The sequence below is a fragment of the Osmerus mordax genome, chromosome 13 (genome assembly GCF_038355195.1).
Source record: "Osmerus mordax isolate fOsmMor3 chromosome 13, fOsmMor3.pri, whole genome shotgun sequence".
Lineage (NCBI taxonomy): Eukaryota > Metazoa > Chordata > Actinopteri > Osmeriformes > Osmeridae > Osmerus > Osmerus mordax.
In genome coordinates this window covers 9,051,590-9,066,939 of record NC_090062.1, presented here as the reverse complement: position 1 = coordinate 9,066,939, position 15,350 = coordinate 9,051,590, and the positions used below count along the sequence as shown (strand labels likewise).

At 40.6% G+C, this 15,350-nt stretch overlaps 1 protein-coding gene across 1 annotated transcript in view; it reads left to right on the top strand.

The window, feature by feature from the left end:
* LOC136955188 (integrin alpha-11-like) overlaps positions 1-15,350 on the top strand; it is a 35,216-nt gene that overhangs the window by 8,838 nt on the left and 11,028 nt on the right. The window contains exons 3-15 of the mRNA XM_067248820.1: positions 4,643-4,755; positions 5,658-5,749; positions 5,975-6,089; positions 6,214-6,341; positions 6,495-6,643; positions 6,739-6,883; positions 7,293-7,458; positions 7,645-7,715; positions 9,683-9,827; positions 11,185-11,333; positions 12,116-12,259; positions 14,412-14,615; positions 15,019-15,149. Of these exons, the coding sequence (XP_067104921.1) occupies positions 4,643-4,755; positions 5,658-5,749; positions 5,975-6,089; positions 6,214-6,341; positions 6,495-6,643; positions 6,739-6,883; positions 7,293-7,458; positions 7,645-7,715; positions 9,683-9,827; positions 11,185-11,333; positions 12,116-12,259; positions 14,412-14,615; positions 15,019-15,149 (1,752 nt within the window). The remainder of the gene's footprint in view (positions 1-4,642; positions 4,756-5,657; positions 5,750-5,974; positions 6,090-6,213; positions 6,342-6,494; positions 6,644-6,738; positions 6,884-7,292; positions 7,459-7,644; positions 7,716-9,682; positions 9,828-11,184; positions 11,334-12,115; positions 12,260-14,411; positions 14,616-15,018; positions 15,150-15,350) is intronic.

The window sequence follows — 15,350 nt, the reverse complement described above, 5'->3', positions numbered from 1 at the left end:
TATGTGTCCACACTTATTGTGTGTTCTTATGCTAACGTGTGGTATGCTGTCAGGCTCCAATGGTGCCTATGATCATGACCATGATTTGTTAAGAATAAGCTAGACTCTGTCTGTCCAATGGCAGACAGAGGCCCACTTGCCCAGCATGTTGTTGAGTTATATTGTTTATAAAAACCTTTATTGAAGACGGACTCAGTTTAGGTTTACATTCCAGTTTTAGGTTTAAAATGGTCAAAATAAGTGCATTCATCCAAGCTTCAGGATACATTTTTGAGTGTCTTTCAAAGTTTCCTGTTTAGTTACAAGCTTTTTATTATGCATTATTTCCCAAATAACATGAAATGTAGCATGATAGCTCACCATAAAGGACATTGACCTTAGACTTTTTTTTAAGGAATTTTTATTGTGAAGATTACTGGCAGTGCCAATAAGCATGTGTGCCAAACACCATAGCTCTGTCAGCTTTTCCAGTTCTACAATGAACTGTCTGATTTTGCAAATGTTCAGCTTGGTATTTGGATTGGAATGCGATCATAGCTCAGACTCTTGAAAATAAACGAGCATTTTCATGACCTTGTCTGGAAAGAGATGCATAAAGCTGAGTTTAGATTACATTTAATGACCAACTTTTAGAAATAACATCACCTGATCTTGCCATGCTCATACTGTATGTATTGCTCTGTAGAAGTCATAAGCATAATTTATATGTTTGAGATGTTGCTCTGTGGACATATTAATGTTGTCACTTATTTGTATTTTGACACTGTCTCCACACATCTTGCTGATCATTGATGTGATTATCTGATGACAAAAGAGAACACTGTTGCGCCTGGCATTTTCATATTCATAGACAAATATGGATGCAACAAACAATCTCCACGTGTAGCTGACTTTTTTATAAAGAAGGTAGAATATCCGTCTTGACATGACAGTAGTAAGTTGGTCCAAAACCACAGAAAGTTGAGTCTTTCCAAGGAAGAAGCTGTTGACCTGCTAAGTTGGTAAATGTTGCGATTTCAAGAATGTGCAATAGTCCCACATGCCTCTCCAAGACGATATGGTTTCTTAACCCAAGTGTTATCTTCGGGTCATTGTGACCGTTCAGTCATTGTGGCCCCCCCACGTGTTGCGACAACTTTACCTCATACAAAAAGTGAAGCATTTTCTTTTAACCTTTGGGCAGTCTCACACCCCCGACAGCGCGAAGGTTAAAAGAAAATGCTTCACTTAATTTTTGTATGACAAGTTGTGCGATGGGTCGTTGTGAACACAAGGGTTAAACAGTCTGCCAGATTGGACTTTTTCTGGGGGTCCACGAGAGGCCACAATATTCTCACGTGACAATAAGCCTAAACGCCAAGTACTAGTGAGATGCAAGGCCCAGCATCTATCTTCCAGGCCTCTGCTACCTCCCACTCTTTTTTCCCGTTGTTTGCTTTCCAGCAATTATGCTGGGTCTGCCCAGATGGGATTTACCCTTTAAACCCTAGCTTGGTCACAAGGTGTGGACCACTTAAAGTCATGGGGAATCTGAGAGGTTTCACCACCGTTGGTCTGAAATACAGTCCCCCGTCATTAGAGCCTATGTTTTCATTGAGCAGGCCACTGTGCAGGGAAGGAAAGGTAGCACTGTTTGTGCTGTAGCTGTAAAAACAAGAAGAATCAGTTAGTGTTGTCATGTGTTAAACCGTCATGTGTTAAACCCCTTTAATATGTACTTTCAAAGCCATGAGTCTAGTTTTCCCTTTGTGGTCAGTCTTTGCCATGCTGTAAGATTTAGAGCTATACCTCCTTCAGAGTTTTTCTTCTTTAGCTCTGATGAAACAGGACCCGTTGCAACACATCTCTTGGGTTTTGTCAAATGAATCCATATAATCCATATCCTATCAATTTTTGTGGCTGGAATGTGATGAAAGGGCATGTGTATTGGGCAGAGATGTGGTTTCACAACCCATGTGTCTCACTCCTTCCGAATGTGAAAGACATTAGCACATTAATGACGGCTAGGTCTCTGTGTTGGCGCTTCCACAAACCCAAAATCCCACATTCCTATCTGTGGGAGAGAACGGGCATCCAGTTTGGGTCATGTTATTTCATTCGACGTCATTACCTTGTCCACAATAATGCTACATGGCTAGCAATTGACCCTAATGATTCTGACAGTGATTATATGAACAGCTTTTGTTGATGAGCCTCTAAAGCAGAAGTCCAAGGCAATTCTAACAATGGCCCCTTTCACCAAGGTAACTGTGTCCTGGTCTGAACTTTTCCTACAGTATTCCAGTGCCAAACGACAGCAATAACTTCAGTAATAATCATGCTATTAATAGCAGTGAAAATATGAGCACTGTTGGAGCTCCTGAGGTGAAAATGATTTCCAGTCCTTTGACAACTGGACAGCTAGCGTGAGATGCAATCCCATCATTTCTTGTGTCTGAGTCTGTCATACTGCAGACTGAAGAATAGCACTGCTCTTTCATCTTTTCTCCTTGGTCCACGTTATCATGCCTTCGCAAACCTATTTAATTATTATTTTTTAAATCCAAAATGTAAGAAATAACTTTACAACACATTATTTCAACGTTTTTTACCCTGTATCAAAATGCAAAAATGGCATCAAAAGGAATCAACAATGTTTAAAATGAGAGGTGAAGGGGAGGTAAGAGATTGGTAGACTGTATTTTCATCCATAATGTTGTAATAGTTTCATAAAGGTGTAATGCAAGCTTATAAAGACCAATAAAAAGTGTTACATAAAGTGTTACAACTTTAGAGATAGCTGAATGTTAATGTCAAGTGTCATGTTTGCTTACAAAAACATTATGTAGCAATTGTCCACTTATCTTAATTGCCCCCCAAATGTGACCTACTCAAACAGTGGGCAGGATTGAGACATGTTTTGAAGTTTGGAGGTTGACATGGTTGACCTTTGAGTTCTAGGCATAAGTTGGTGGTGGTCTGGTTTTGTTACAGACGGGTGTCGAGTTTCTTTCCCTTGGGGCACCATGGAACAGAGTGAATTGTTCCTGCTGTGTGTTATTATCCACCTGAGTTTGACTGCATGTTTGCCTATGCTTCTTGTTAACCTTAGTTTTATGCTTTTATCGGTTTAAGACTGAATAAATACATATGGAATGACTACAGCGGGGGGTATATTAGGGGGGGATGCTTTATTTAAAAAATAAATAAAAATAAAATAGGTTTGCGAAGGCATGACAACACTGATGCAGCCCTTATGCAACACTTACAATGTCTTATATACAAAGAAACATCACAAGATCTGTGATCAGCTCTACACGCAAATGGATATTCCTGACTGACATAAATAGTTTTCACACACTCTCTTACATAAATAGCTTGGCTGCTGTTCCTGTTTCTACTCACAAAACAAAGAGACCTTTTATCAAAGATACAGTACTTCAGGATTACAACCTTCCTTTGAGGCCGTTATCCATTCAAGACAGCCCTTAGGTAAACACTCAGCATTTTACATTCTCCACCACATGAAGTCATCTAAAACCTTTCAGCTGACATTTATGAGACCACACTGACCTGCTTCTAATAAGAACTTTAACCATAGTGAGTGGAGAAACATCTCTTACAGGGTTTACATCACCCCAAAAGAATTGCCATGGTTGACCCGGTAGCAGTTTATGACAGTTTATGATATACCTCCAGGGTGGGTCTTTAATTTGATTGAGTAAGCGCTCTGCTGCCCTAAGTGACCTGCAGTTCTGTACATGTGGCGATGTTCAGTCCCTCTGAGCTTATTCAGTCACACTTTGTGTCTTTCCTTCTCATGCAAGTGCTGGATGACCCATATTTACATTTAGTCATTTAGCAGACGCTCTTATCCAGAGCGACTTACAGTAAGTACAGGGACAGTGCCTTGCCCAAGGACACAGCGTCAGTTGGCATGACCGGGAATCGAACTGGCAACCTTCGGATTACTAGCCCGATTCCCTCACCGCTCAGCCACCTGACTCCCCATATTTCCTGTCTATAACTTTCATCTCCCTCTGTTGTGTGTGTGTGTGTGTGTGTCTGTTTCCCCGTAAAGATCAATGAGAGAATAGTCCCAGTGTTTGTGGGCCAGTGTGTTTAACTGCATGTTGATCTAGGGTCAGAAGAGATGTTTTCAGACATGGCCATACTCTCTTAGGGACACAGACTAGAAAGACCTTTAGACACAGTACGTGTTCCACTGCCAATTTCTGTGAATTTGCAAAGTAATCCCTCTCTGCTTCCATATTTTGTTGTGTTACAATTGACATTTATTACTTTCCTTTACATTGATCATAATTGAGTTGTTCCAAGATAACACTGCCTAGAGTAAAACATTTTGCGATTAGACATAATTTAAAGAAGGCACTCATTTCTATATATAAGCTCTCACAGTTTTTAATGCACATCGAAGCCATAATCTCTTCATTGTACCCCACTATTCCATTCATGTCTCACAGCAAAGCGGTTGAATACTTCAATAACATATTTATATATATATTATTTTTATTGTTTGAATATTTTACCGATTTATATTTATGCCTATACATTAATGTGAAAAAATTAAGGTATTGGAATACTACTGTAATTATGGAAGCACTGTTAAGTGTAACCTGTGTTTGCTGTTTTTGTTTAACAGGTTATTGGTGGGTGCCCCCTATGAAACCAATGGTCCACACCAGACAGGGGATGTTTACAAATGCCCACTGGGTAAACGCACCAACAGCAGCGGCTGCACCAAACTCAACCTAGGTACAATAGTTACTGGGCCTTCTCTTACTGCTGTGCCATTTTGTTAAACAAGTCAGACTGTCAAACATAACTGTATGTGTGTGGTTTCTGTAGCTATGTACTTGCCTATGTGTGCATATACGAATGTATTTCACACCCTGTAACATGACTCTTCAATGCCTGGAACCAATGGAACACAACCAGAAGTGTAATTTTGAGTCCACCCAGTGCTTCAAGAAGACCAAAGTTATCAGTCTTAGAATTTAAAGACTTTTCTATTAATCAAATACCATGTACCGACGTCTACTGTGCGTGTGTATTTGTGCATCTGTGCCACGTGTGTCCCAGGGAGACTGGGACTCATGCCGTTCATTCCTTATAGTACAGTTTATGTACACTTCCACATCTGTGTCTTCCCTGGCACCTGACCACATGTTCCGTCATACCACACACATCTGTGTCGTGTTGGGTAGATAGACATAGAAGGACGTGTAAACTTGCTGGCAGATATTGAAGGATTTAGACATTCTTACGCCTGGCTAGACTGCAGAAACAAACCTAGTTACCAGATGGGGGAGGAAGTTCTTAACCCCTCACACTGTTTAATCTCTCAGGGCAGGTGTTTATACTCAATGGTCACAGTAAATGCAGCTAACTGGAAATTGGGTATGCATGTTTTTAGATGCACGCCATGCAACAGACAGGTGTAGACGTCCTCCAGAAGTCTAACCAACACCATAGGAAGAAAAAAATAGTATACATAGGAGTTTTGAAGCTTGTTAAATACTATTATAACTGGTTTATGGTTTACAATAGGGAAGGTTGGCTAAAAGTACAATGCGTAACTGAAACATAGTATTGTATAAAAACATTAGAAAGTGTAAAAAACACCTTTACTTTGTCATTGTTTTTCTTTTCTCAAGGAAGGATATCTCTGACTAATGTTGCTGAACGAAAGGACAAAATGAGACTGGGAATGACTCTCACATCAAATCCTAAAGACAACAGTTTTGTGGTAACTGTTGGAGAAATGTTCTTCCAAATGTTACCAATTGAAGCATGCATAAGACCAGTGAAAACGTGTGTTTGCTATTCTAACATAGATTAGTTGTCAAGCGCAAAAAAGATGCATAAGAAACAATAAACTTTGAAATTGAGAATAATATTTCACCAAACCCATTATCATCAGATTTTTACTGTTCCATTTTGGCAAATCTTAGCATTTTCTTAACTTCTGTAGGCCTGTGGACCTCTGTGGTCCTATGAATGTGGTAGCTCATACTACAGCACTGGCATATGCTCCAGAGTCAACTCTAGCTTCAAGTTCTCACGGACTATTTCTCCTGCATTTCAGAGTAAGACTAAAGCACTACCCTTTCCTTTTTTCATGAAGTCAACCAGTATTTGATTTGTGATCTGATAGTTTTCCTGAAACCTTTTGAACTAAATTGTAACTTTTCTTTTTCTTTTTTTTTGCAGGGTGTGAAACCTTCATGGACATAGTCATAGTTCTGGATGGGTCAAATTCTATATATCCCTGGTATGAAGTACAGGCCTTTCTTATCAACATTCTACAGAAGTTTTACATTGGACCAGGCCAGATACAGGTGTGTTAGAGAGAAGTCATCCACTAGTGTTAACAAAGATATGTTTCACATTGCAGTACTTGTTAAGTGCACTAATTTAGCAAATTATGAGAAACAATATATTATTTTTGTAATGTGCTATTTCTTATAACTTGTTGTACGGTCTTTGCTTAGGTTGGAGTGGTGCAGTATGGCGAGAAGGTGGTTCATGAATTCCAACTGAGTGACTACAAATCAGTGGAGGAAGTGGTAAAGAGAGCCCGCAGCATCGACCAGCGTGGCGGAGAGGAGACCAACACGGCCCTCGGAATCAATGTGGCACGGTTGGATTCTCCTCATTTCCCAACATAATAATTGTATTACCTAAGGAAATGATTTAGATGTGTATATTTATAAGAATATATTTTTGTTTCCACAGATCACAGGCATTCAAGCGAGGTGGCCGACGAGGTGCAAAGAAAGTCATGATAGTGATCACAGACGGCGAGTCACATGATAGTCCGGACCTCCAACAAGCTATTGAGGACAGCGAGAAGGATGGCATCACCCGCTATGCCATTGCTGTGAGTCTCCCTCTCTTTCTTTTTGAGGTTTTTAGAGAACTTCACTCATTTTTACTTGGACAAATAATAATAAATATTTCAATGTACATCTGACACATATACTAAGAATAATAAAAAGTTTTAATGAAACAGTTCATCTATGCATGTGAACTCCGACAGAGGTCCAATGCAGTCCAAACTCCATTCTAGTCTCTTAGACAGCTCCAACCCAAGTCAAAATGTAGTTTAAAGGTTTCCTAAACTACGAAGCACTGTGGTGGGACCACTTGCAATCTAGTAATGGAGACACGTGAGCTTTTGAAGGCTTCCTTAAGTGTGGCAAGTGGATTTGGAACAATCCACATACAAAATGTTAAAATAGTAGGATGTCTAAAACACCCCATAACAGATGACTTGGCCTGATGTCTAGGTCCTAGGCTACTACAATCGCCGTGGGATCAATCCAGAGGCTTTCCTGAATGAAATCAAGTACATTGCCAGTGACCCAGATGACAAGCATTTTTTTAATGTAACAGACGAGTCTGCTTTAAAGGATATCGTGGATGCACTAGGAGACAGAATCTTCAGTTTGGAAGGTAAAGTAAAATGCTACTGACCCCAATAAATCCTGACGTGTTCTTCTTAAAGATTCCAATACAATATACCACCATCATTTTAAAAAGGCTTATTGGCACTAACTTTCAAACTAGCCAAACTTCAAAGCTGTCTTGGCAAACAGTCAAGACATTGTCCTCAGTCACATTAATGTTGTGTCTACACAGGAACCAGTAAAAATGGGACAGCTTTTGGTCTCCAGATGTCACAGGCTGGCTTCTCCTCCCACATCGTGGAGGTGAGTCACCTATCTGCTCCCAATTCTCATACACTCTATATCAACACAACTTGTCCTCTCTGTCACGTTTCCAATTCCCCACGTTGTCCCACCTTTTGTGTGTGTATGTGTGTGGCCCTACAGGCTGTGGATTTTGTAACTTGGGGCCGTCTGACAGAGGGGTATTTTTCCATTTTGTCAGTCTCAAGGATGACTCCACTTTTTCCCAAGGGTGACATAATAGTGAAAGCTTGACACAAAGTTGAGTTAGAGGTTGTTACTGCAGCACAAGAAAATGGAAAGTTAATGTGGCCCTTTTCTTCTTGAGCTTTTGGTTGCATGCTGATAACAGCAGGTTTGTTGGCTTCAGGATTAACACAGCTGGAAAGACATATTGGTGAGTGTCGGTCCAACTCACATTTTCTACTGTACCTGGACAGATCTTCGTTTATTTTCTTTTTTTCCTAGTTACTGTTCTGCTGATGTAATAGCTTTGATTTTCCAGTTCCACTCTGCAGTTGAAACACAGCCTGCCCTGGGGAACGATAAATATATCCTCTTAAGAAAACAAAGATGCAGCTGGGTGACTTGGATGGTTGGAAATTCCACACTCCAGAAGGTTGGATCCCAGGGATGAAGGCAACCTGAGTGTTGAGAGTAGGATAACTTCTTGGAAAGAGGTTTGAGTCTTATAAAAGAAAAATTTCCCAAAGAGCAGACACTTTTGTCCGATGTCAGGTGTGTCAACTTGTGCTTATGTTATACATATCCAGACATTGCTGTCTCCCATGCAGGCCACTGCATTTGTTTGTCTTATTTTATTCAGTAATCCTGAAAGGTATGTAGGTTAGATTGTGGATTATGGAATACTTTTTATTTGGCACTGTATAATATATATATAATAATAGCTTTTACAAGTATAAGGATGTCTACACAATTGTGCACAGTTTGTATTTCATGTATGTCTCTCATTTGTAAACTAGGCTATTATCCCTCAAAACCCTCTCTTGAGCACGGGTGTTATTTTAACAAGAAGCTGGCTAGTTCCATCATAATTACAGCCTGAAAAAGACTAGTTCATAGGGCAGTGAAGCCATGTCCTTTTGCAAACTGGCATTAAAAATGGGTCAGTCATTTAAGGAGTGCATTGCTGTTTTGGGGTTCAATTGCCATAGCAACCGTGTTCCCCATAACATACCAACAGAGGCCAGATTGGCCAGTAATTTACTCGGTGAGCAGACTGTTCCATGTGCGTATCTGTAAGTGTTGCGATGTACAGTTTGTACACTGAAGTGTGGAGTTGTTTACAACCTCACTATATTATGTGAGGAAGAAAACAGACAGGATTAGGCTCAGAAGAACTTAATGTCAACAAGGGAGGTTGAATATCTTTAGCCCATGTTTGTAGCAACAATCTGACATGATTTGCGCTTTATTAGTGCCTCAGTGAGCTGGCTTGCAATAGTCAAGTTTTCATATGAAGCACCCATGGGAATGTGTACTGTATGTCCCTTATGCTGCCTTCGGGTCATTGTTACCCACCGTAATGGTGCAAAAGGTCACAATGACCCCAAGGCAGCACAAGAGTTAAAGCCAAATAATGGGGATAGTCTAGAGAGGCTTGATTTATGAGCCACTCTATCTCTCCAATGGATTTAAAATATATTTGGGAGTAGAAGGAAGGAAAACATAATGATTGTGGTTTAGGCAAATTTAGTTTCCACTAATTTATTGTTTCAATTATTGTTGGCAGAACGTGTAAAGGGCCATCACATGTCTTAGCGCGTACACATTTCAGGATCTGGTTTCTGAACACATATCCTGTGAGGAGTGTAGAGTTTGCGAGTGAGAGAGAGAGAGAAAGAGGGAGGAAGAGAGATAGGTCGGGAGGTTTGTTCCAGTCTCCCTCTGTCACACACACTCTTTTGTGTAGTATTTGTACAGCAAGAGATCCTCTCATTATGGCTGTGAACTCCATATCCCTACAGGATGGGATACTAGTGGGTGCCCCGGGGGCCTATGACTGGAATGGGGCAGTACTGAAAGAGACCCGACAGGGAAAAGTCATCCCACCCAAGTCCTCCTATGCACAAGAGTTCCCTGAGGAGCTCAAAAACCACGGCGCCTACCTAGGTGAGTGAGGAAGTGACATATGCCTCTCTGTTCCTCTCCGTCTCCATCCCATCCCTCTATTTTGTGTTTCATTCTTGTCAGCCCTATTCCGTCTCTGCTTGAGCGTCCATATTTCTATAGCCTACCCTACGTACCACAGTATGCTTTCTTTCCTATTTTTTTCCTCCTCCACATCCCACCTGTCCACCTCTCTCTCCATCTCTCATTCTCGGGAGGGATGTGTATCAGGAACTCTAAAAGCCCTGTGTTTTGGCACCATAGATCCTAGCTGCAGCCTTGACTCAATAAAGGGCTCCACTGCACAGTTGCTCCCCTCCTTCCCCCCTTCCCAGCGCCCGCAAGCACCTCCACGATCCTCTGCTTTCTCCATCAGGGTCATGGCTCGCTTGCCTATGCTGCACTTCACTGCCTACCAACTAAAGGCTTTCCATTCTCATTAGCATTATGCGAAGAAGGCATGGGCCTGGACAGGCTCATAGAGTGAAAGCGCCAGGGAGAGAGACGGTGAGAATGAAGAGAGGATGGAGACAGAGAGAGAGGAGAAAGAGAGCAGTAAGATGTTGTGGAAAAAGAAAAGATGGAGATGAACAGAGACATGGGCAAGACAGGCTAAATCTATACCTGAGAAAGCAAATCAGCAGTTAGCTTCTTGTGCTACTGAGGTCTTATAGACTGGGCAGGCACAGGCCAGGGCTATTGCTCAGGGACTCAATAGCTGGGATTCAACTTTGTTTTAGAACTCGCTGGGTCATGCAATGAATCTAAATTGGAACCAGAGGGTCTAGCATGCATTTACACTGAAAGACACACACACACACACACAAGCAAATGTCAGGAACAAACCCAAACACAGAGGCATGGATATCACTATGTAGTCTATGTAAACACAAAATTGCATCGTTGACCAAGTTAAATTAACTTACACAAGGAAACACACAATTCCCACTGCTACTCTCACCCTTTATTTAGTCCATTTGATACAGCACAAACAAGTGAGTTTGACCTCACGTTGTATAAACAGGTTTGATTGTGTCATAGTAGGCTACATAAGAAACAGGCCTTGTGCTCCACAAGGCAGTTTAGAAAAAGTTCCCGGAGAGTAAAAGAAAGTAAGACAGAGAGTAAAAAAGTTGAACACCCATTGGGACACTAATGGGGTTTGATAACTTTGAGACCTTTAACCTAAAAACAGCATTGCAAGGATGGCAGTGTTAACCGTAACAATGTTTATGCATTCAGACTTCTGAACCAAGTGACTTTGAAGCAGTAGAATCTGTACGAGGTATTATTATTATATTAAATAATATATATTATTATAATTATTCTCATATAACAGTGTGTACTGTTGTGTCACCAGGTTACACAGTGACATCAGTGGTGTCGGCCAGGAACGGTCGTCTGTTTGTGGCCGGGGCACCGCGGTTCAACCACACGGGAAAGGTTATCATCTTCACCCTCAAAAACACTGGCGAGCTTACTATTCTACACGCTCTAAAGGGACAACAGGTGAGGAAGTTCACATTTACTCACAGGCAAAGCACAAACACTTTTATTCTCTCTTTTTGTTTTATGAGTGTGTCACTCCTTCACTTCTGTGTCCTGAAGTTGTTTAATAGTGCCATCCGTCACAGACCTGTCTCCTAATTTCCTCCCAATGGACAAGAAACACTAGAGCAGCATAACCACTATGAACGTTTTTCTGTGCCTATAAAGGCCTCCTTTTCAAAACCGGGTAACATGCCAACAGTTGTTATTTTCACAGAGATACTGCATTGAACACCAAAGGATTCAACATTATTTGTGTATGTAGTGGCAGATTTTATCCAAACAATGGAAGGAAGGTAGAGTGAAGAAAGGAAAGGAAGGAAGGAATGTTGATACCAACAGTTTTTCTGATAGTCAATACCGATGGTACTACTTTTGGTGTACATATTATTGAGGCAGCCGTGACATTGGTGAAAGGTGCTGGTATTTTGGTCTGCATGCAGGTCATGTACATTTTTCTGTTTTCTACAGATAATTAAAGTGCAGATAGTAAGCTTCCAAATTATGTATCATACTACAAATATTTGAAGGTATGCTTATTTGAATGTTGGTACCACCTAAAATCAACTAACAGAGAAAATCCCCTTGGAAGATTTAAAACTTTTCCACATAAGTAGGTAATGGGTCAGAACAATAGTTGGTTAACTCAACTCCACAAAAAATGGACATCGGCGTTGCGATTGGTGCATCCCAAAAATGAATAAATGAACAAAGGATGATGTGTGGTTGTTGCTGGGTTTCAGATTGGCTCGTACTACGGGAGTGAGATAGCTCCAGTGGACATAGATGGAGACGGAGTGACCGACAACCTCCTGGTGGCAGCACCCATGTTTTTCAGTGGAGGACTGGAGAAGGGCAAGGTGTACATCTACAGAGTCACGGAACTGGTGGGTAGACAAGTGTGAGCACACACAGGTACTGTCCACATTCTCCAGCCTTTAGTTACAGAGCAACACATTCTTCAACATACTCTAAAATACTGCCCGATTCCTATTCCACACTACTTGGGCTCAGCACCTGTATACAAACAGATGCATCTAATCAGAGAATTTCAGACCCAAACCTGAGCAGGCCTGCACATTGTGGCACGCACCATCCTAAACCAGACTCACCTGTCTTTAGAAACCTAATGTGACCCGCTGGTGCTGAGGATTTTGACACCTCCTGTCATACAGGTTAAATTAATTTGATAGCACACAGGCTTTATTAGGTGGCAAGTGCACAAAACTCAGTTGGAAAGCATTTTCTCCTTCTAAGGTAATAACTAGCCAGTCATTGAGAGAGGAAAGGGGACTTTCATAATAGGTGGATATAGTTGCAGAGAAATTCCTCAGCATTTCTGGTTATGACGAGCCAACACACCACTCTGCCAACTCTATCTTCAAGCTGAATGAGAATTGGTCTTTAAGGTCCCTGGACTAAATGAAATGACAGGGCCCAGAAGTTTGAACAATTCTCTGGAACACAGAAACTGTGTTAGTTTGTTGTGAAGTTAGAACCCAGACTTGAAGCTAGCACTCACCTACCAACAGTTAGTGTTGACCTAACCACCTTGGTTACACAGCCTTACACTTCACATGGACCAAATGTTGTTGTACCACTAAGCTTCTCAATTACGTTATTTGCAACAATGTATGGTATTCTGTGTCTTGCTGAACTTCATGATTGGTCTCATCCCACCTTTCCACACACCACCACGTTTCAAATTAAGTTTCCCCCCTTTAGAATACTATTCCCAATTTTCTCTCTCCCTCTCTCTCCTCACACACAAGCACACTCTCTCACACACACACGGTAACTGAGTAGCCTTCTAATTATTACCCAATTACTTCCTCCTTTTCCTTTAGGATGCCTGGAAAAACAAGTTGTCTCACACTTCATCTTGTTCTCTATCTATTATAATTACTAACGGGACTACATAGCGAGTAATGAAATTCATGTCTAATGGACGGGCTTAAGTACTTGCCTCTTCAGCCAGAATGTTGAGGACTGAGATTGAATTGAATTAAAATGCATATTTTCCATATGACTTTTCACTTAACTTTAAAAAAAAAAGAAGAGAAAAGTAAATTTTTTGGGCAGAAATGTCCCAATGAGTGTTCAAAGGCGATTTTTGCCTTTGATGATGTGGCTCTTGAAAAAATCCTCTAGCACTAATGTTTACATTATATTATTACTAATGTTTACATTATATATTATTTAGAACATTTTCTTGAAACAAAATCTAACAATGCAAGCTTGAGGTTTTTACCTGATTTATTGCTTATTTGTAAGTTATTTTTGTTCTGTTTGACATGAAAAAAGATCCCGAATGACCATATAAAACTTTTCCATAATGAACTTGGAAGTAATTGTAATAATAAATAAAAGTCACTTGAAATATGGGGGAGTGAGGTTAAGACAGCAATCTCTCTGAGTTTCATTATGGGTCACGTAAATAAATGGATAACTGGTCTTTAGAGGAAGGGATTAGTGTGTTGACTGGGTGACTGAGCTATCCCTGAGGGCTATAGAGCTTGGATCTCTATGCAGCAGAGAGGTGGGAGACTTGGAGCTGGTTCATGGCTCATGGTTGTCTTAATGGATTTCCTTTGGGCCGTGTGATATTTTGCTTATGTTTATGCATATCTGTGTCTAGTTTGTTATTATTTCACTCTGTGTAGTGTGTTTAGACGATTGTACGACACAGTAAATTATTTTATGTTATTTAACGCGTTTACTTTACCACACAACAATTATTTGTGCCTCTATCATTCATATTACTCAACATATTTCCACCCAATATTTTCCAGCTGGGTTATAAAAGTTATATCCATGACAGACAGCACCTACTGTTTTTGAAGCTATTTTAGCAACAGAAACGGAGACCAATATACATCCTGCCAATGAGGAAACATTAGTGTACACAGACACTGTACCCAGACAATTTGCGTAAAAATAAACCAACAAAGAATTTGATCAAATATGAAATATTGACTGTAAAGGATTAGTTATTATCAAATATTTATCACTGTCACTCTTTCTGTCAATCCCCCTCAGAATCGCTTCATCTTAGAAGGAGCACTTGAGATACAGAACGGGGGGCAGAATGCTCGCTTTGGCTCCTCAATAGCCCCAGTCCCTGACTTGAATGGTGACGGTTTCAATGACGTGGTGGTGGGAGCGCCGCTAGAGGACAACCACCGAGGCGCCATATATGTCTTCTTCAGCCAGCACAACAGAATACTGCGCAAATACAAACAGGTACAGCAGCTGTATGTGTTGTGTGTAGGATTGGCCCACTGGATAAGATGTCTAGCTTTGCTGAATATGGCTGATAATAATAAGTAATCTAAATTTGATAAACAGTACTGTGGAGAAGTCTTACATTCCAGTAAAAAAAGATTCTCAGAAATAATAATATGAAAAGACAAAACATAAAAATAATCTAAATACAGCTCTTTTCTACTGGCACTAATGCAGAATAGAAAAAAATAAGCATGCAGTATAAGACAACAGTTGTGTGAAACAAACTGAGATGTTTGCAGATATCTAAATGAGAGTCCCTAAATAACTCCCAATGGAAAGGTTGTGGTTGTTCCCAGAAAGAAAAAGCTTGTTTATCTGCTCTCCACCCAATCCCTCCCCCTCTGTCTGATCTTCTCAGAGGATAGCTGCAGTAGACTTGCTTCCTGGCTTGCAGTACTTTGGCCTTAGTATCCATGGTAAGATGGACATGAATGATGATGGCCTGGTGGACCTGGCAGTGGGCTCACTGGGTGCAGCAGTGCTTCTCTGGTAAGTATGGCGTCCCTGTGTCATCACTACAGTGTATCATGTCTAGTTGCTTCTCCCTAACAACACATTTACCTATAAAATCTCATTGTAAACATGTTAGACACATGTAATTGTATATCAAAAATTATTCCAAAGGATTCTCATGAGCGTATTCAAATTGATGATGCAATGTTTCAATAAATATGTTGTACTGAATTTGAC